Source organism: Sus scrofa, chromosome 13, assembly GCF_054392235.1.
Source record: "Sus scrofa isolate SSC_HxYL_T2T_F1_AM1 chromosome 13, Sscrofa_HxYL_maternal_Yorkshire_Landrace_v2.0, whole genome shotgun sequence".
Lineage (NCBI taxonomy): Eukaryota > Metazoa > Chordata > Mammalia > Artiodactyla > Suidae > Sus > Sus scrofa.
In genome coordinates, this window is record NC_139395.1 from 64,995,330 (window position 1) to 65,016,367 (window position 21,038).

Here is a 21,038-nt window from a genome sequence, read left to right on the forward strand (position 1 = left end):
GAACTACCATATGATCTAGCAATCCCATTCTTGGGCAGATATCCAGACAAAACTCTCCTTAAAAAAGACGCATGCACCTGCATGTTCATTGCAGCACTATTCACAATAGCCAAGACATGGAAACAACCCAAATGTCTATAGACAGATGACTGGATTAGGAAGATGTGGTATATATGCACAATGGAATACCACTCAGCCATAAAAAAGAACGACATAATGCCATTTGCAGCAACGTTGATGGAACTAGAGACTCTCATCCTGAGTGAAGTAAGTCAAAAAGAGAGAAAGACAAATACCATATGATAGCAGTCATATCTGGTATCTAATATACAGCAAAAATGAACCTTTTCACAGAAGAGAAAATCATGGACTTGGAGAATAAACTTGTGGGTGCCCGGGGGGAGGGGGAGGAAGTAGGAGGGATTGGGATCTTGGGGTTAACGGATACAAACTATTGCTTTTGGAGTGGACTAACAATGAGATCCTGCTGTGTAGCACTGAGAACTATGTCTAGATACTTACAATGCAGCACAACAATGGGAGAAAACTCCCATTCTGTACAGTGGGGAAAAAAAAGTGTGTTGGGGGAAATAACAATAAAAAAATAAATGAAAAATAAAGATGAGGAAAATAAATAAATAAATAAAATTTTAAAAAATTAAAAAAAAAAGAGACAACCCACAGAATGGGAGAAAATCTTTGCAAACAAAGCAACTGACAAGGGATTAATCTCAAAAATATGCAAACATTTCATACTACTTTATATCAAAAAATTAATATAATTAAAAATGGTCAGAAGATCTAAATAGACATTTCTCCAAAGACAACAAAAGACCAAAAAGCACTGAAAAGAAGCTCAACATCACTAATTACTAGAGAAATGCAAATCAAAATTGCAATGAGGCTATCACCTCATAACAGTCAGAATGACCATCATCAAAAAGTCTACAAACTACTGTGTAAAACAGATGATTAATAAGAACCTACTAAATAGCACAGGAAAATCTACTCAATAATTTGTAATAACCTCTATTAAAAAAGAATGGATATATTTATTGCATGACTGATTCACTTTGCTGTACATCTGAAACTAACATTGTAAGTCAACTATACTCTGACAAAATTAAAGAAAATAATAAACTGAGAAAGCTAAACAAAAAAATATGAAAATAAATCATTTAGTATTTTTAAAAAGTCTACAAACAATAAATGCTGAAAGGGGTGTGGAGAAAAGGGAACTCTCCTACACTGTTGGTGAGAATGTAAATTGGTGCAACCACTATGGAAAATAATATTGAAGTTCCTTAAAAAACTAAATATAGAAGTACCATCTGATCCAGCAATCCCATTCCTTGGCATCTATCCAGAGAACACCATAATTTGAAAAGATACATGCACCACAGTGTTCACTGCAGCACAATTTACAATAGCCAAGACATGGAAGCAATCTAAATGTCCACTGAGAGAGGAATGATAAAGATGTAGTACATATATACTTTGAAACATTAGCCATAAAAAAGAATGAAATAATGCCATCTGCAGCAACATAGATGGACCTAAAAATTACCATACTAAGTCAAGTAAGTCAGAGAAGACAAAGATCATATGAAATCACTTATACGTGGAATCTAATTTTAAAATGATACAAAATAACTTATTTATAAAAACAGAAACAAACTCACAGATTTCTGAAATCAATTTTAGGATTACCAAAGGGGAAACTTTGGGGAGGAGGGATAAATTGGGAGGATGGGATTAACACATACAAACTACTATATATAAAATAGATAAATACCAAGGACCTACTATATAGCACAGGGAAATCTACTCAATATTCTATAATAACCTAAATGAAAAAGAATCTGAAAAAGAATGGATAAAGGTGTATGTATAACTGATTCACTTTGCTGTATACCTTAAACTAATACAGCACTGTAAATCAACTATACCCCAGTAAATTTTTTAAGTTACATTTATAGTACACTGTAGTCTATTAAGACTGCAATAGCACTATCAAAAAAATAAAACTGAGTGTACATACTTTAATTTAAAAATATTTTATTGCTACTTTAATGTAAAAATATTTCATTGCTCACCATCATCTGAGGTTTTAGTGAGTCATATTCTTTTTGCTGATGGAAGGTTTGAAATATCATGAGAATTACCAAATGTGAGACACAAAGTGAGCAAATGGGGTCAGAAAAATGGCACCACTAGACTTGCTCAATGCACTATTGCCTCAATCTTCAATTTGTAAAAAGTGGTATCTGCAAAGCACAATAAAATGAGGTAAATCATAAACCCTAATAGCTACTTTTTCTTAAAGGCAGGACATATTGCCAGATGTCTTTCTTGCATTTTCTAAGTTCAAATTTCAAAGTCAAAGTGGTTATTTTTTTCTGCATTTTATAGAGAAGAGAAAACTGAGGTCTGGTGGTATTAAGTGACTCGCCCAATGTCACACATTTTGCAAGTGGCATTTGAACAGAGGAAATCTAATGTTGGTGCCCATGTGCCAATGCTGCATATATACCCACTCTCTCACAGCAGAGATCTCTACTAAAGGCCATATCAGAATTAGGTAACAGAGCAAGCCAGTGCATTCAAAATTCTTCTCCTGTCAAGCAAATGCGATGATGAGGCATGATGAGGGCACAGGATCGTCCCATTAGTGGCTGAAGTGACCAGATGCTGTGTTTTCTCCACATGCAGACACTGTTCCAGATTCTGGGCAAATACTGAGCCACTATCCATTTAGTCTCATCCAAACCAATAATACCTGAGTAAGGCAGATTTTGTGATCTAGATTAACCATTTGCTATTTAAGTCAGAAGGTGCCAACTCTGAGAAAGACATATAGCTCAATAGGTTATTTATGGTACCAGAGACTGACACTGAACTTAAGTGGGTGGACACACTGGGGCAAAGTTACATTGTTTCACAACGATTTCTTCTTAAAGTTGTAAGGAGCTGTGTCATTTTCAAAGTACTTTTTCATACTATTCCTATTCTGACTGTATCTACCAACCCCAAACTTCCCTTTTGCTTCTGAAAGTTCCTGGGACAAACTACTAGCTTTAGAATGGACAAGTAAAGAGGTCTTGATGTAGAGAACAGGGAAATGTATCTAGTCTCTTGAGATAGACCATACTTGAAAATAAATGAGATAAAATGTGAAAAAGAATGTGTATTTATGACCAGGTCACTATGCTGTACAGCAGAAATTGACTCCACACTGTTACAAAAAAAAATTTTTTTTAAAGTACGGGGGGAGGCAGACAGTTCCAGACATAAAAACCAGAGATTTCCACAAAGTAGGTAAACTTAGGGAGGAGGTATTTGAATCTAGACTCGGTACCCACCGGTCTTTCTACTTACTAATTTAAACTCTTACTTTAAGTAATAGTGTAAGTACTGTACAGAATTGATCATACTCATGGTGCTGACCAGTCATTCATTATTTTCTGAATACCTTAGTCTGGACCCAAGAGGATACAAAGATAAGAGATAAGGTTCCAATCCTCAGTTTGAAATACCATCTGCAGGACTGGAAAAGTTATATACGTGTTGACAGAGCTTATATTTACACAGAGTTAAAGCTGAATTTGAAATACTTTTTTTTTAATCTTGAAAACTGTTCCTTAGACAAACTTTCTTCCACTCAGCACTGGAAAACTATGGATTCTTGACATCAGAGAATCAGAGCTCCGTGGATAATTCTATTTTGTTGATGCTTGTTCAGCAGTTAGTTGTAATTTTGATGTTTTCATCAGAGAAAGTGAGCTTAAGTCCTTCTACTCCGCCCTCTTTGTTTCATGGATAATTCAAAACAAGCCTTGCCAGATGGTTAGTAATCTGTCCAGGTAAAGGCAGGAGGGGCAATGAAGCAGTAAATGGCCACCTGGAAGCCAGTAGACCCATGTGGCTGAAGTGAGGGTTCAACAAGGAAGCAGTGGACATTCAGTGGTGGACGGTGGCCTGGGAAGCAAACTTTAGAGGCAGTCAAGGCCAACTCAAGACTTGATTCTCTAAACAGAAGGGAGCCATGGAAAGTTTCTGAGCAAGGTAATAATCCAGGAACACCTGTGTTCCCAGAACAGTGAGTCTGGCAGGGGATGATGAGAGAATTTAGAACAGAAAGGAGTCTGAAAGAGAAGACCAATTGTGTGAGTGAGGCAAAAAACCTGGGAATTAACTACCTGCAGAGGAGATAGCTGGAATCAGACTATCTCAACTTCACAGCAGAGAAATGCTAGTACTTCCTGACTGGACTCATGGGGATTCAAGAGAATTCTGATGCCAAATCTAGAGAAGGAGTTCACAGGGAAGAAAAGAAATGAAACAGTCAGTCATCACAAAAGAAAAAATATGCTAGTTCATAGCTACAGAACTGCCTAGTATTTTGTGTAAGAATTTACATGTAATTTATTTAAATCAATCAGAGAAGGAAGAATATAAGCCTTTATGAAATTATGTACCACTGTCCTTTCATTTTATTGGAAAATATGCAGTGACGTTTTTAAAGAGAGATCCCTAACAGGCTCCTCAAAATAGCAAGCTGCCCTGGAAATTAAAATATTTCTATTTGTAGGAAAGAAACCACATACCTATCTGATAGAATATGCTGAGTGAGGGGCCCTGTCAGCAGATGCTTTATCCAGGATAGTTTCTTTTGTCAAAGACCTCATGGCAAGTGTTCTTTCAGAAACGAGAAACATAATAAGGCCTGCCACAGTAGCCAAATTTCAAGTTTCACATCCCTTTATGAGTTAAGGATGGACTGAGCATCTCGCAGCTAGGGTGAAAACCAACCAAGAGTTTGACCTGATAGTGAAGACAAATTAAACAGCCCCAAAGTTTAAGCATTGAGTGCATACTAAGTAGGACTATGAGCTGAGACAAAGCACTCTGAAATAGAATTCTGTTAAAATAACTCTTGAGAACATCTGCCCACTTAACTCAGTCTTGTCTCCACAGGAAAATAAGTTTGTAGGAGGCATACATACTTTTTTTTCCTGTTACAAAATACCATGATATACTTTAAATGAGAAAGTGTCTTGTCACTTCTATTTTTAAAATAAAACTCTTTAAAAAGCCCCATGCCTTCCTGACTTATGAAAACACAAAATATCCCTAGCTCCAAGCTGCCAAGCTGTAACGAATTTCTAGTTTCATGCAGAAAGGAAATTTAAAAAAATACAGTGAAGCCTTGGTTTTATGGTAGTGAGACTAGTACTTTCCGTAATGTTTTTTAGACGAAACCATAATGTAACTAAGAAACTATTTTGTCCTGGTTCATTTTCTTCACTCCTTGTTGTATAAAATAGATGGAGGTTTTTTGTTTCTATCCTTTGTCCCAAGTAAATATCACTCATTAAATAAAACACAGTATGTATTTATATAGCTATTTCGATAAGCCCATCTTCTAATAAAACTAACAGGCTCACTTCTCAACAGGCAACAGTTGGCCTCCTTTGCTGATTTAGTTTGGTTGTATTTACACAGAGTTAAGGCTTTTCTAAAGAAAAGTGTATTTTAACACTGAAACTATGGACAGAAAGATTAAAAACACATCTTCCTAGAATATTTATCACCAAGAAAATGGAGTCACAAGAATATGTTCTGAGTTTTTAATGTATTTTATTTTGAACTATTTTGTTCTTACTGTTATTTCAAGACACCATGTTCTTTAAAAATTAAGCCATTTATTACCTTTCAAGATATGTAGGTGGAAAGCCCTACCCATTTATATTTCTTATTATTCAAGAAAGGAAGCCATTCCCCATTCCCATCTGACCCAGCTAACATTCATAAAAGCAGGAGTGAGAGGACCATGATTTTTTTTAAGAATCTTTTACTTGTTCACACATTTCAAAAATGACACAGTACTGTTATTTCCACACAGTACAAAGAGTGCAGAGCAAGGCTGTGGAGGAATACGTAAGGGTCATCTTTTGTGATCTAGTTTGTCTTAGCAAAATGCCCTCTCACTCAAGTACACTCAGTGCCCACTCAGTAGGAAGCTACTTACAGCACAATTCAGAGTAAGAATTTGGATTAGGGAGTTCCTGTTGTGTCTCAATGGTTAACAAATCCAATTAGCGTCATGAGGGTGTGGGTTCAATCCCTTGCCTTGCTCAGTGGGTTAAAGATCTGGTGTTGCCAGGAGCTGTAGTGTAGGTTGAACACGTGCCTCAGATCCCGAGTTGCTGTGGCTGTGGCGTAGGCTGACAGCCACAGCTGTGATTTGACCCCTAGGCTGAGAACCTCCACATGCTTCGGGTGCAACCCGAAAAAGACAACAAAAAAAGAATTTGGATTAGTAAGTACTACTAATTAGTAAGTACAGAGAACTCCAAGGCAGAGTTTCTCCATCTTGGCATTACTGACATTTCAGCCTAGATACTTCTTTATTGCAGGGATGTATCCTGCTCATTTTTAAGATGTTTAGCAGCATCCCTGGCTTCTTCTTGCTAGATGCCACAGACTCTTTCTCCCAGTTTAACAACCAAGAGGGTAACTAGACACTGTCAAATGTCCCTAAGGTGGAGAAAATAAGACTCCTGGTTGAGAAACATTGATCTATGGTTACCTATGGGGATGACTTGGATGTACTCAGACCATAACAAGAGGCCATGACAGTTCATCAGGCTCATCAAATCCTTGGCTAGGGAAATAATGCTAGTTCACAGGACATACCATGTCACATCTATCCCTGTCTTCCTTCCTGCCTCCACTGTAGACAGTTACACAACTCTAATGTTTGCATGTGTCTCTCAGTGTGTCTGTTTCTGTCTCTCTCTCTCACACCACTCCCCAACCCCCACAGAAACAAAAATCCTGGCTAATCCTGGGCTCACCATGACACCTATGCTGACAATCCATTTGACCTGTTACATTCAGTGGTCACATTTTTCCTTCTCAGAAATCTCAGGGTGTTTCACATGCACTTTGTTAGTAGCACTTCATACCCTTCCCTCTTGGCAGATCTGCTGCATCCACTCTCCTGAAATACAAATTCCCAGAACGCAGGCATTAAGTCCTAAATTTGATTTGCTCTAAGGCCAAATCACAGGCTCTTTTTACATCTCCAACTTTGTCTTCTACCATTTCTGAGCCAGATGAGCTGCTTCCACATTCCAAGTTCACCCTGCTCATTCTCAGGTGCTATATATTCCTCCCTTCCCTAGTTCCCCCTTTCGTGGGAAAGTCAGACCCATGGCTTCCATCCACAGGCACCATCCTTGACCTCTTCTGCTTTCCCTATGAGTCCTTCATTTCCTAGAGTTATCCATTTTGCCTAGTAAACTCTGGGCTCCTTCAAATCAGGACCCGAGTCTAATTATCGTCCTATCCTCCAGCATCTAGGACATGCCTGGGAGAAAGGGGCTAAGGTAAAACTTGATGAATCAGCCAACATAGGCCAGAGGCATGCCTTCCCAATTCCCAAAGGGGTTTTTCAAAGGACACCCACTGTCATTCAGCTGACCACCACTGAGAAAAACTCAGAAAAGTGCTGTGTCTTTCAAGTGGCATGGAGAACATAGCTAGTTGCAAAATGCTGTGAACTCATATCTCAAAGCCAGACCCTACACCCTACCCCACAATCCATAAAGCCATGAAAGAAGATGGAAGTATATACAGCAACTCTTATCCTTAACTAAGCAAAATCTGACCTCTCAGAAAAGACATTCAGGCATCATCGAAAGAAAAAAGAGCTTTAAAGAGTAACTGTCTTCCATTCCAACACGTTTGTCTTATTAACCTTATTTACTTATTTATTTATGCTTTTGGGGGCTGCACCCACAGCATATGGAAGTTCCCAGGCTGGGGGTCAAATCAGAGCTGTGGCTGCCAGCCTATTCCACAGCCACAGCAACTCAGGATCCAAGCCATGTCTTTGACCTACACCACAGCTCACCGCAATGCCAGATCCATAACCCAGTGAGCAAGGCCAGGGATCAAACCCATAGCCTCATGAATACTAGTTGGATTCATTTCTGCCATGCCACAGGGGGAACTCCTTGTTAACATTTTTCAAACCTAAGGTCTTAGAAACCATTCACTTTGACAAAATAAATTAAGCTTCACTGTCCTACACATTTATCTCATTTTATCAGAAAGCTATTCAGCATTATCTCTACAGAGCTGTATTTTGATAAATTTGTAAATTACAGCTCCTACCACAAAATAGCCTTGTATATGCCAGAAGAAGATTCAAAAGGAAGAATGTTAAAATCTGAATAGTTTCTGTTTTAGGATCCAACTAATAATAGTTTTGATCAAATAATTCTGCATCCCTTCTCCCAAATCCCAAATATGTATTACAGACACATTTCAATAACTCAGAAGGATTTCACAAGTTAATTATAACAAAAAAAAAAACCTTGAGAGGAGAAAAAGCTAATTTTTTTCCCTTTTTAAAGAGTAAAAGCTATGATTTTTATGGAAAAGCAATGAAAACACTAGATAAGTATGGTATGGATTAATAAAAATGCATAAAAATATTCCAATTTCTATATCAACATTAATTAGCAACCCCCTCCCATGTCTTCTGAATTTGTTTTAATTTAAATGTAAATTCAAGTAAATTTTATATTTTAGATCCTCTCTATTCTTATTGACAAATAAGATAAGAGGAACATATCAGCAGAGATTAGGTCTTCCCACATGCCAATTAGCAGCATGATACTGCATAATTATTATGGGATAAAGATTAAGCAGGTAAAGCTAAAAAGCCCTAATCAAAACATATCCAGATAAGGAACAGGAGATCAGGGAGATATGGACACAGATATACATCCTAACTAGAGCCTTAACTACAGCTTCCTACACCTCTTCTGTGACTTCGAGCCAATAAACATTTATTGAATACTGAATATTCACCAGAAAGTGCTGGGTGGAAGGGACACAAATATGAAGGTACAGTCCTAATCCCATTGTTCAGAGTTTTGCTATGCTCTGGCCACCCATGTTGCACTAAAGTTACACGTTTACGTAAAGCCTACCCTGCACTGTCCAATAAAGAAGCATCTAGTCACAAGTTCCCAGTTAATGTTTTTCCCGTGAGCATTTTTTTCTTTTCTTTTTTTTTTTTTTTTTTTTTTTAAGTAGAGTTGATTTACAATGTCATGCCAATTTCTGCTGTATAGCAAAGCGACCCAGCCATATATATGTATACATTCCTGGTTTTCTCTTTAAGGTGGCATAGTGACACCAACTGCTTTTTTTTTTTTTTTTTTTTTTTTTTGCTTTTTAGGGCTGCACCCACAGCATATGGAAGTTCCCAGGTTAGGCTACCACGGCTGGCTGCAGCTGCAGCCACAGCCACAGACACAACAATGAAGGATCTGAGTCATGTCTGTGACCTACACCACAGCCCATGCCAACTCTGGATCCTTAACCCACTGAGCGAGGCCAGGGATCAAACCCGCATCCTCATGGATACTGGTCGGTCCATCTCCGCTGCACCATGACAGGAAATCCTACATTCCCTTTCTTTTACTATCTTCCATTATGGTCTATGCATAAAGAACAGAGACTGGATATAGTTCCCTGTGCTATATACCAGAACCTCACTGCTTATCTGTTATAAATGTAATAGCTTGCATCTACGAACCCCAAACTCCCAGTCCATCCTAGTCCCTCCTCTCTCACACTTGGCAACTACAACTCTGTTCTCTACATCTGTAAGTCTGTTTCTGTTCTGGAGATAGGTTCATTTGTCTACATTTTAGATTCCACATATAAATGATATCATTATGGTATCTGTCTTTCTCTTTTGACTTTCTTATCCTGCACTGTCCAATAAAGAAGCATCTAGTCACAATTCCCATTTAACTTTACACTAGTCACATCTCAGATGCTCAAGAGCCACATGTAGTTAGTGGCTACCAATCGTACATATACATCATGCCATTACAGATATGGAGATGTACAGAAAGAACATTTGCATCATCACAGGAAGTTTTACTGCACAGACAGCTCTGACACCAGATAGTTGGCATCTGTCACTTACTTATCCTATGCACTAGGGAAATTGTTGAGTTACCCTATAAGTCTCCTTTCCTTGCCATAGACACAAGCAAAATGCCTGTCAACAGAAGAATGGCTAAATAAATTATAATTTATTCATATAATGGAATGCTATGCAGCAAGTGAGAGTTTGGGGTTCGTAGATGCAAACTATTACATTTAGAATGGATAAGCCATCAGATCCTGCTGTATAAGCACAGGGAACTATATCTAAGCACTTGTGATGGAACAAGATGGAGGATAATGTAAGAAAAAGAATGTATATATTTGTATAACTGGGTTTCTTTGCTATAAAGCAGAAATTTACAGAACATTGTAAATCAACTATAATAAAAAAAATCAGGCCAATACGTACTTGCACACAAGGATCTCCACAACCTAATATTGACAGGAATAATGCACACAGGATTAAGAAATATCCAGTGTGATACCATTTGTGTAAAACACACATCCATACTGAAATCTACTAGAGACCTATCTTAAATGCACAAACACATGGAAAATATACATATTATTAAATATATATGTAAATTTAATGAAATGGTTTATGTAGTTATCCATAAAGTAGAGGCCAAAAAGGGATTTTTCCCATATATAAAATTTAAAACAAGCTCATTTATGGTAAGGTATTAAGATTTCCTTTATGAAAAGACAGATGATAATAGAAACCTCTGCCTTATCTATATTTTTCAGGCACAAATAAAAGTGCTTTGAGTATTATAAAACATTATTTAGATATTTTAGATTTTTATATCCAAATGGTCTAAGCTAGATTGAGAATAAATATAGTTGATATTATGATTCATGAGTTCCTGCAGAAGTTTAAAACCTACAGAAGTTTAAAATCTACATCAAAATGGCAGAGTAGGAAGATCCTGAGCTTACCTCCTCCTAAGGATATACCAAAACTACAAATAGATTCAGAACAACTATTTCTGAGAATGACCTAAACACTGGGAGAACATATTTTCTACAACTAAATAAATAAAAGGCTACACTCAAACAAGTAGGAGGGATAGGGATGTGCTCTGATCAGAACCCACATTCCTGGTACGGGGACCCACAAGCAGGAGGGATGTCACGACCATGATGGTCCCCACTGGCTTCAAGCCAAAAGTAATCCTGCAGCCCAGAAGTCCTGCAACAGGAAGATGAAACCTTACAACACCTGGCTCTGAAAACCAGTGGGGTGTACGTCTAGCTGGAGGAATGGAGAAAACTAAGATTCCATTCTTGAACAGCTCACACACAAACTAACTTTCTGCAAGTGTCCCAGTATAGAGCCAGCAGCTTGAAAAGTGCCTGTGTCATATGAGAAGGAAATTCATCACCTATGAATTGGGCAGGGATCTGCTGGAACTCTCTCCCGGGACAGAAGTGCTGGCAGGAACTTTTTAACTCCTTTTTCTCAGCTGGCCTGGTAATGAGGTGCACCATTTCTGTAACTCTCTGACTCTCCAGCTGACACTGTGTGCCCCACCCTGGCATTTCCCTAAGGACCTTACCCTACTGTGGTCAGAATCTCTGAAGTAGACCCCACCCTACCTAGTGGGCCACCTCAGCCATTACCAGCACCCCTCCAAAATGGTTTCTGCCCCCCATCCTACCCAGCAAACCACCTTGGCCAGCACTGGCATCCCTCAAAACCAGATCCCACTCAGGGAGCCCTACACATCAGCACTCCCACAAGAGTCATGATTAGGCCTCACAGCTAGCTGTACCAGAGACCAGTCTCATGTATCAGTGTGCCCCAGGATAGTCAAGGCCAACTCAAGGAACCAGCCCGCTTGGGGGTCCAACCATAAAAGGAGGTGCAGGCAGACCACTCTGGTGAGACACCTGGAACAGCTGGCTCTGAGGATCAAGGGTGCCTGAACCACTGGGCCCTGCAGGGCACCTTGTATGTAAGGCCACTCTTTCAAGACTGGGAGAGTTAAATTTACCTCATATAGACAACCAAAATGAGGACAGAAAAATACCTTCCAAATGGAAATAAGCAAGACAGAACCACAGGAAAAAGAAAAAAAACTAAATGAAAAGGGGATAAGCAACTTACCAGCTAAAGAGTTTAAATGAATAGTCATAAAGGTGTTCACTGACCACAGAAGAAGAATGGATGAACTCAGTACTTCCAAAAAGGGATAGAAAATATAAAAAAGAACCAATCAAAACTAAAGAATACATTCTTGCACAGCAAAGGAAACCATAAATAAAAAGTAAAGACAACCCAGGGAATGGGACAAAATATTTGCAAATAAAGCAACTGATAAGGGATTAATCTCCAAAATACACCAATAACTCATGCAGCTCAATAGCAAATGAAAACCCCAAACAACCCAATTTAAAAATGGGCAGAATATAGAATCAGATGTAACATATAACAATACATTTATTGTGATAGCAACAACATTAACACCAATAAAAGTGTGGGTTTTGTAAAAAATAAATAAATAAATAAAAATGGGCAGAACATTTAAATAGACATTTCTCCAAAGAAGACATACAGATAGCCAAAAAACACATGAAAAGATGCTCAACATTGCTAATTATTAGGGAAATGCAAATCAAGACTACAGTGAGGTATCACCTTACACCAGTCAGAATGGCCATCATTAAAAAAACCTACAAAGTGAAGAAAAAAAGAACCTTCCTACACTGTTGGTGGGAATGTAAGCTGGTGCAAACCACTATGGAGAACAGTATGGAGGTTCCCCCCCTTTTTTTCTTTTCTTCCAGTTTTATTGAGATATAATGGACATACAGCACTGTATAAGTTTAAAGTGTACAACATACATAGTGATTTAACTTTACATGCATCATGATATTTTTTAAGTTTTTTTTTTTTTTTTTTTTTTTTGTCTTTTCTAGGGCCGCACCTGTGGCATATGGATGTTCCAGGCTAGGGGTCTAATCAGAGCCACAGCAATGCGGGATCCAAGCCGCATCTGCGACCTATATCACAGCTCACAGCAATGCCGGATCCTTAACCCACTGAGCGATGCCAGGGATTGAACCCTCAACCTCATGGTTCCTAGTCAGATTTGTTAACCACTGAGCCATGACAGGAACTCCTGGAGGTTCCTTTAAAATATAGAACTACCATATGATCCAGCAATCCCACTCCTCAGTATATATCCAGAGAAAACCCTAATTTGAAAAGATATATGCACCCCAGTGTACAGTGAAGCCCTATTTACAATAGCCAAGACATGGAAGCAACCTAAATGTCCATCAACAGAAGACTGGATAAAGAAGATGTGGTACATATATACATAATTCAGCCATAAAAAATAATGAAATGCCATTTGCAGCAACGTAGATTGACCTAGATATTATCATACTAAAGTAAGTCAGACAAAGACAAATATTATATAAGATCACTAATATGTGGAATCTAACAAAAAATGATGCCAAAGAACTTACAAAACAGAAACAAACTCAACAGGTGCGAATTTGAAGAAACAGATTCAAAGATTCTGAAAACAGACTTATGGTTACCAAAGGAAAATGTGGGGTGGGAGAGATAAATTAGGGGGTTGGGATTGATATATAGTCACTACTATATATAAAATAGATAGGTAACAAGGACCTACTGCATAGCACAGAGTGATCTACTCAATACTGTATAATAAAGCTATATGAGAAAACAATCTGAAAAGGAATGGATATATGTATAACTGATTTACTTTGCTGTACACCTGAAATTAACTTTCTAAGTCAACTATATGCCAATATATTTTTTAAAAAGAACTAAAGAATGCAGTAACTTAAATTAAGAATATACTAAAGGCCATCAACATCAGATATCCTTGACAGAACAGACTTCAAAGCAAAAACTGTAAATAGAGAGAGAATGGCATTACCTAATTAAAAAGGGATTCGTCCAACAAGGTATAATGCTTGTAAATATCTATACACCCAACATAGGATCAACTAAACACATAAATCAAATATTAACAGATATAAAGGTAGATTTTAACATCCATTATAAAATAAGGGTACTTTAACACCCCACTTCCATCAAAAGACAGATCATCCAGACAGAAAACAAGTAATAAAACATTGACATTTAAGTGACACATTAGATCAGATGACCTTAATAGTTATATACAGAACACACCACCTCAAAAAAGCAGGAAAAACACATACGCTTCAAGTGCACTCTTCAAGCACACATGAAACATTCTCCAGGACAGATCACATATTATGCCACAAAACAAGTCTCAATAAATTTAAGACGACTGAAATAAGGATCTTTTCTAACTGACAGTTATGAAACTAGAAATCAAATTACAAGAAGAAACTTGGGGAAAAAATAACATGTGTACACTAAACAACATACTACTAAAAAACCAGAGAGTCAATAAAAGAAATCAAAGAGAAAATAGAAAATAGCTCAAAAGAAATAAAAATATAACTTTTGAAAACCTATAGGAGGCAGCAAATGCAGTTCTAAGCAGGTAGTTTATAGTGACACAGACCTACTTCAAGAAACAAGAAAAATATCAAAAAACCTAACTTACTATCTAAAGAAATTAGAAAAAGAAGAACAAAGCCCAAAATCAGCAGAAGGAAGGAAATAATAAAGATTAGAGATGAAATACATAGAGACTAAAAAACAGTATACAAGATCAATGAATCTAAGAGCTGGTTCTTTGAAAAGAAAAACACAATTGATAAACCTTTAGCCAGACTCATCAAGGAAAAAAAAAAGGGCCAAAATAAAACCAGAAATGAAAAAGGAGAAGCAGCAATAGATACCACAGAAATATGAAGAATGATTGATATTAGTACAAACAATTATACCCCAATAAATTCAACAACCTTGAAGAGATAAATTGCTAGAAACAGACATTCTTATAAGACAATCAAGAAGAAGTAGAAAATCTGAACAAAATGATTGCTAGTTTTAAAATTGAATTGCTAATCAAAAAAATTCAAAAGAAAGTCTGGAAGCAGATGGCTTCCCAGGTAAATTCTAAAAAACACTTAAAGAAGAGTTAATACCTATATTTTTCAAATTATTCCAAAAATTTAAGAGGAAGGAATGCTTACACTAAAACTATAGACAAGACTCTACAAAAAAAAAAAAAAAAAAAAAAAGGAAATTACTGGCCAATATCCCAGATGAAAGTAGATGCAAAAAAACCTCAACAAAATATTAGCAAACCTAATTAAACAATGCATGAAAAGGATCTTATGCCATGAACAAGTGAGATTTATTCCAGGGATTCAGGGATGGTTCAGTATCTGCAAATTAATCAACATGATATACTACATTTACAAAATAAAGGAGAAAAATCACCTGATCATCTCAATAGATAAAGGCACTTGACAAAATTCAACATCGACTTATGATTAAAAACTCTCAACAAAGTGAATATAGAGGGACCATACCTCAACATAATAAAGGCCATATACAACAAACCCACAGCCTACATCACACGCAGTGGTGAAAAACCAAAAGCCTTTCCTCTAAGATCAGGAACAAGAGAAGGATCCCTACTATCAGCACTTTCATTCAATACAGTATTGAAAGTCCTAGTCACAGCAGTCACACAAGGCAGAGAAGTAAGTTATCCAAACCAGGAAAAAAAAAAAAAGTAAAACTGTCACTATTTGCCGATGACATGATCCTATGTAAAGAAAATCCTAAAAGACTCTTAGAACTGATAAATGGACTCAGTCAAGTTGCAAGATATAAAATCAATATATATAATTGTACTATATTTCTATAAACTAATAACAAACTATCAGAAAGAAAAAGTAAGAAAACAGTCACATGTGGGATAAAAAACCCTCCAGTACTGGCGGGAATTTAAATTGGTTCAGCCACTATGGAAAATAATATGGAGATTCCTCCAAATATTAAGAATAGAACTACTGTATGATCCAGCTATCCCACCTCTGGGTATTTATCCACAGAATACAAAAACATGAATTAGAAAAGAAATACGCACCCCTATGTTCACTGCAGCATTATTTACAATAGCCTATGTATGGGACAACCTAAGTACCCATAAACAGATGAATGGATAAAGAACATGTAGTGTGTGTATCGTATACACACACAATGGAATATCACTCAGTCATAAAAAAGAATGAGGAGTTCCTGCCACAGCACAGTGGGTTAAAAATCCAACTGCAGCAACTGGGTCACTGCAGAGGTGTAAGTTCAACCCCTGGTCTGGCACAGTGGGTTAAAGGACCCAGCATTGCCACAGCTGTTGTGTAGATTGCAGCTATGGCTTGAATTCAATCTCTGGCCTGAACTTCTATATACTGCGGCTGTGGCCATAAAATTAAAAAAAAAAAAAAGAAGAATGAAATTTTGCCATTTGCAACAATATGGATGTATTGAGAGGGTATTATTCTAAGTCAAATAAGTCAGAAAAGACAAATAATATATGGTTTCACTTGCATGTGGAATCTAAAAAACAAGACAGGAGTTCCCTTCAGGGCTCAGAGGTTAAAGAATCCAACTAGGATCCATGAGGATGCGGGATCCATCCCTGGCCTCACTCAGTGGGTTGGGGATCCAGCATTGCCATGAGCTGTGATGTAGGTTGCAGATGCGGCCTGGATCTCACATCACTGTGGCTGTGGTATAGGCCAGCAGCTGTAGCTCCAATTTGACCCCTAGCCTGGGAACTTCCATATTCTGCAGGTGCAGCCCTAAAGATCAAAAAATAAAAATAAGATAAATAAATAAAACAGAAAGGCTCATGGCTACAGAAATAAAATTGGTGGTCTCCAGAGGGTGGAAGTGTGGGAGACTGGACAAAACAGGTAATACGGATTAAGAAGTACTTACAAAATAAGCCATGGGGATGTAATATACAGCATGGGGAATATAGTCAATAATATTGTATTGTATTAACTTTGTACTGCAACAGATCATTACTGGACTTATCACAGTGATCAATTTTTACTGTATGTCAATGTCAAATCACTATGTTTTATACCTAAAACCACTATGATATTGTATATCACCAATACTTTAATAAAAACAAAAATTTTTACAATTTTAATTAAAAAAATTAAAATCTACAGAGAAAAACAAACATTGTTACCTTTTGAAATCAATCTGTAATTAGTGAAGATGAAATCATTCTCTCCAGTGGTAAAACTTAACCATGCACCAGCCAGTACAGGTAGATGGAAATAGGAGACCCAGTTCCCATCCTCAAGCAACTTGCAGTCTAACAGGTAGGCATGCATTCAACAGGTTTTTACAACAAAACAAGATACACGTCATGCACTGGAAGTGTGAGGAGATAGGAGAAAATATAGACGATATGAAAGGAGAGTGGGCATTAGATGTAGCTGAGTTTTCTGAGTTGTGAGGACACCAGGGAAAGTCTTAGTCGTCTTACATCCTTTGAAATCTGGGAGAAACTGACCAGAAGCATCTTACATTGCATTGGAGGGGTGAGGGCAATGATTCTGGAAAAGGATTTAGACAGGAGTAGAGAAATGGAACAAAAAAGACTCCAGTTTGGCTGGGTTAAGGTAGTTGGAATAGAAAAGAAAGTTCAAACCAGATTAGGCATATCTCCATCAGCCAAGCCATGGTAAGGAATTTGGATTTCATCTTAAAGATAGTGGGAAGGCACTGAAGTGGGGTTTTAAATATGGAAGTGATGTGGTAAGTTTTGTTTCTGTAGCAGGATCATTCTGGCTACAAGTTGACAATTGGAAGACTATGAGTAGTCAGCTCAGCAAAATGTAATTAGGCACCTAGACTGTGAAGGTGACAGTGGGATAGAGAAAAGTAGACTGACTTGAGAGACAGCAAGGAGACAATGGGCATGTTTTGGCTTCAATCATTAAGAAGATATATACACTAAGCGGTCCCAGCTTGAGAGATAAGAAACTTAGCAAAATTTTTTTAATGTTAAAAATCTTCATTTTTTCTTATAGGCCCACACTCCTTTATCTTTAATCCCCAAATCCAGTAATCTCTGAAAATGACAAGAATTTCTTTATGATGGCAGCAAAACCTGACTTGAATTAACATGAGGATCTTCATTTTGCTTTATGCCACCCCACATGAATATTCATATATTTCACTGTATAAATATTAGTATCTGTGATGATTGGGTGAAACTAGAGAAGATATGAGGTCCACTAGGTAATAGATGGCATACACTTTAAGTGATAATACCTGACAAAATCTGAATTCAGCAACACATTTGGCCTCCAGAGTTTCTGATGAGGAACCGCACATGGGAAATTTTCCGCATTCTCTTTCCAGCCTGAAAGATGGCTAAGATCATATAAATACACACCACTGGTATGTTTACCCTACATGTATACCAGACAGCCCATAAATCTGTGTCTGTGTTTGGTAGGGGAGGGAGGATGTAGGAAAAGTCAGCTATTACTGTCAATTGTGTGATTGCAGAGGAAAGAAATGTGTGGTGTGTGCGATGACCTTTAGACACGCATCAGATAAGACGAAGTGTTCATTTTCAGGGAGGTTTCACGCCATTGTAGAGAAACTGCTACAAGGCTTAACCTCATGTATCTGTTCCCCTGGGGACTGATACTTGTTTCTAACAAGATGTCTGTTGGAAGAAGCCAGAAGCATCAAAAGGAATCCATCCCAGGCCTGCACCTATAAACATCAACATTCCTTCTTTTTTTTTTTTTTTTTTTTAACAACTGGGACAGTTCTCTGCTAGGGAATTTGGAAAAAAACAACTAAATGATGCAGAATCCCAAACTATTCTCAGGGAACTTTCTCCAAAGGTGTTTTATAAATGTCTTTTGAAAGAGAAAACTAGAAATAAAGAGAATATTAGTCTGCAACATGAAACATGAGGTGAGAAAACCAGGTTGCTCGTTTTTTGAGGAGAGTCTGAGAGCGGGGAGAAGACCGTGTCCAGGAAAGCAGCTGCTTCGATGCGTGAGATTTGGAAAGACAGTTCCGCAATAAGAAATCAAAACATATCTTCTTGATTGTCCACTAATAGAACTCCTCACAAGTACCTCTTAAAGACATCATTAATAGCTGACCTTACTCATCAAGAAATGTGTGGAGTTATATTTTTGTTCATTTTTTAAATGACACTGTCCTAGATGCAGCTGAGTTTTCTCTGAATTGTGAAGACAGCAGGGAGAGTCTTAGTCGTGTTAGGTCCTTTGAAATCTGGGAGAAACTGACCAGAAGGATCTTACCTTCAACACAAGAAGGCTGAGCCCGAGTTGTGCCAGCAACCTGTCCTGGGAAGCAAGAACACTTGACCGTTTGTGATCGCTCCTCAATGCGGTTCTTGTTACAGCACCTGTGCACTGCGACCACCTCACAGGTCCCTTGCTTGATCTGGTGGTGACCTGGTAGATAATGGGGGATAAAAAGAGATCCAGTGCTGTTAGATAGAAATGAAAGTACCAGCAACTTGAACAATGCCTTGATTTCATTTTCCAAGTCCACATACTGTGTTTATGAATCTTTCTTTTTTTAAATATAATTTTAAGTTTAGTTGTGCCAAGGATAGAGCAAGAAAAAAACTTCCTATGAATAACTAAAATAGACAGAAATTTGGCTTCTAGGACTGTTAGCTCCTGGTATCACACCCATGGCTGTTAATGATATTTACATGGCAAAACAGATTTTGCACATATAATTAAGATTATTAATTGGTTGAGTTTAAGAGAGGTAGATTATCCTGGATTATCCACACTGAGCCAATATGATTATACGAGGCTTTCAAAGCAGAGAGATGAAGCAGAAAGAGAAGTCTGATTTAAAACATTAGGAGGGAGATCTCATTGTGGCTTAGTGAGTTAAAAATTCGACTAGTATCCATGAGGATGAAGGTTCCATCCCTGGCCTCACTCAGTGGGTTAAAAGATCTGGCATTGCCACAAGCTGCAGCTCAGATCCAGCGTCACTGTGGCTGTGGCGTAGGCTGATAGCTGCAGCTGTGATTTGACCTCTGGCCTGGGAACTTCCATTTGCTGCAGGTGTAACCCTAAAAAAGACAAAAAATAAAATAAATAAAACAAGAGAGGATCCAAAGCAGCATTGGGCCACAGATTGAGGAAATGAAGACTGAAGTCCTAAAACTGCAAGAAAATGAATTCTGCCAAAAATCTGGACATGCTTGGAAGCAGATTCTTCCTCAGGGACCCCATAAAGAAATGCCATCTTGCTGATAACCCAGATTTTAACCCAAAGAAACCAGCTACACTATACCAGACATTTCAACTACATACAAAAGCTGCTAAATTTATGTAATTTGTCACAGCATCAATAGCAAACTGATATAAGAACTTTTACCTAGATTCCTAACTTTTAACATATGACCCTATTTACTTTATCATCCACTGTCTTTCATAAATTTTTTGAGCCATTTGAAAGTTGCAGACATGATACTCCTTCATCCCTAAATACTTCGTGTGTATTTCCTAGGAATAAAGACACTCTGACATAATTAACAAATTCAGGACATGTGATGCCAATACAGTGCTGTTACATAATCTATAATCTATAGTCAAATTTTGCCAGTTGTCCCAAAAATGTCCTTTAGAGCCACTCTCCCACCCTCTCCCTCATCCCCCAATTCAGGATCCATTTGTGAACTACATTAGATTTAGGTCACAATTCTTTAGCCTTCTTTAATCAGAAGCTATTCCTCAGCCTTTATCTTTCTTGACCTTGACATTTTTAAAGAATACATGTCAGTTATTTTGTAGAATGTTCCTCAATTTGGATTTGTCTGAGGTTTCCTCCTGGTTAGTCAGGTAATGCACTTTTAGCAGATTACCCCAGAAGTAACTCTATGTTCTTCTCCGTGTATCATACTAGGAGGCACATAATGTCCATTTATCCTGCTACTGGTGCCATTACTTTTAATCACATGCTTAAGGTCGCATCTGCCGGATTTCCGCAATCCTAAAAGATAATATTTTGCCCTTTGTCATGAATAAGCACTTTAAGGAGAGATATATTGCAACTGTGTAAATACTCCATTCTTCATCAAAGTTTACCCACT

The 21,038-nt window shown here is 37.6% G+C and overlaps 1 protein-coding gene across 2 annotated transcripts in view; it reads right to left on the reverse strand.

The window, feature by feature from the left end:
• Positions 1–21,038, reverse strand: part of TAFA4 (TAFA chemokine like family member 4) — a 208,457-nt gene that overhangs the window by 15,073 nt on the left and 172,346 nt on the right. For both annotated transcript variants that reach the window (XM_005669718.4, XM_013981874.3), the window contains exon 4: positions 19,219–19,374. In XM_005669718.4, coding sequence (XP_005669775.1) covers positions 19,219–19,374 — 156 coding nt within the window. The remainder of the gene's footprint in view (positions 1–19,218; positions 19,375–21,038) is intronic.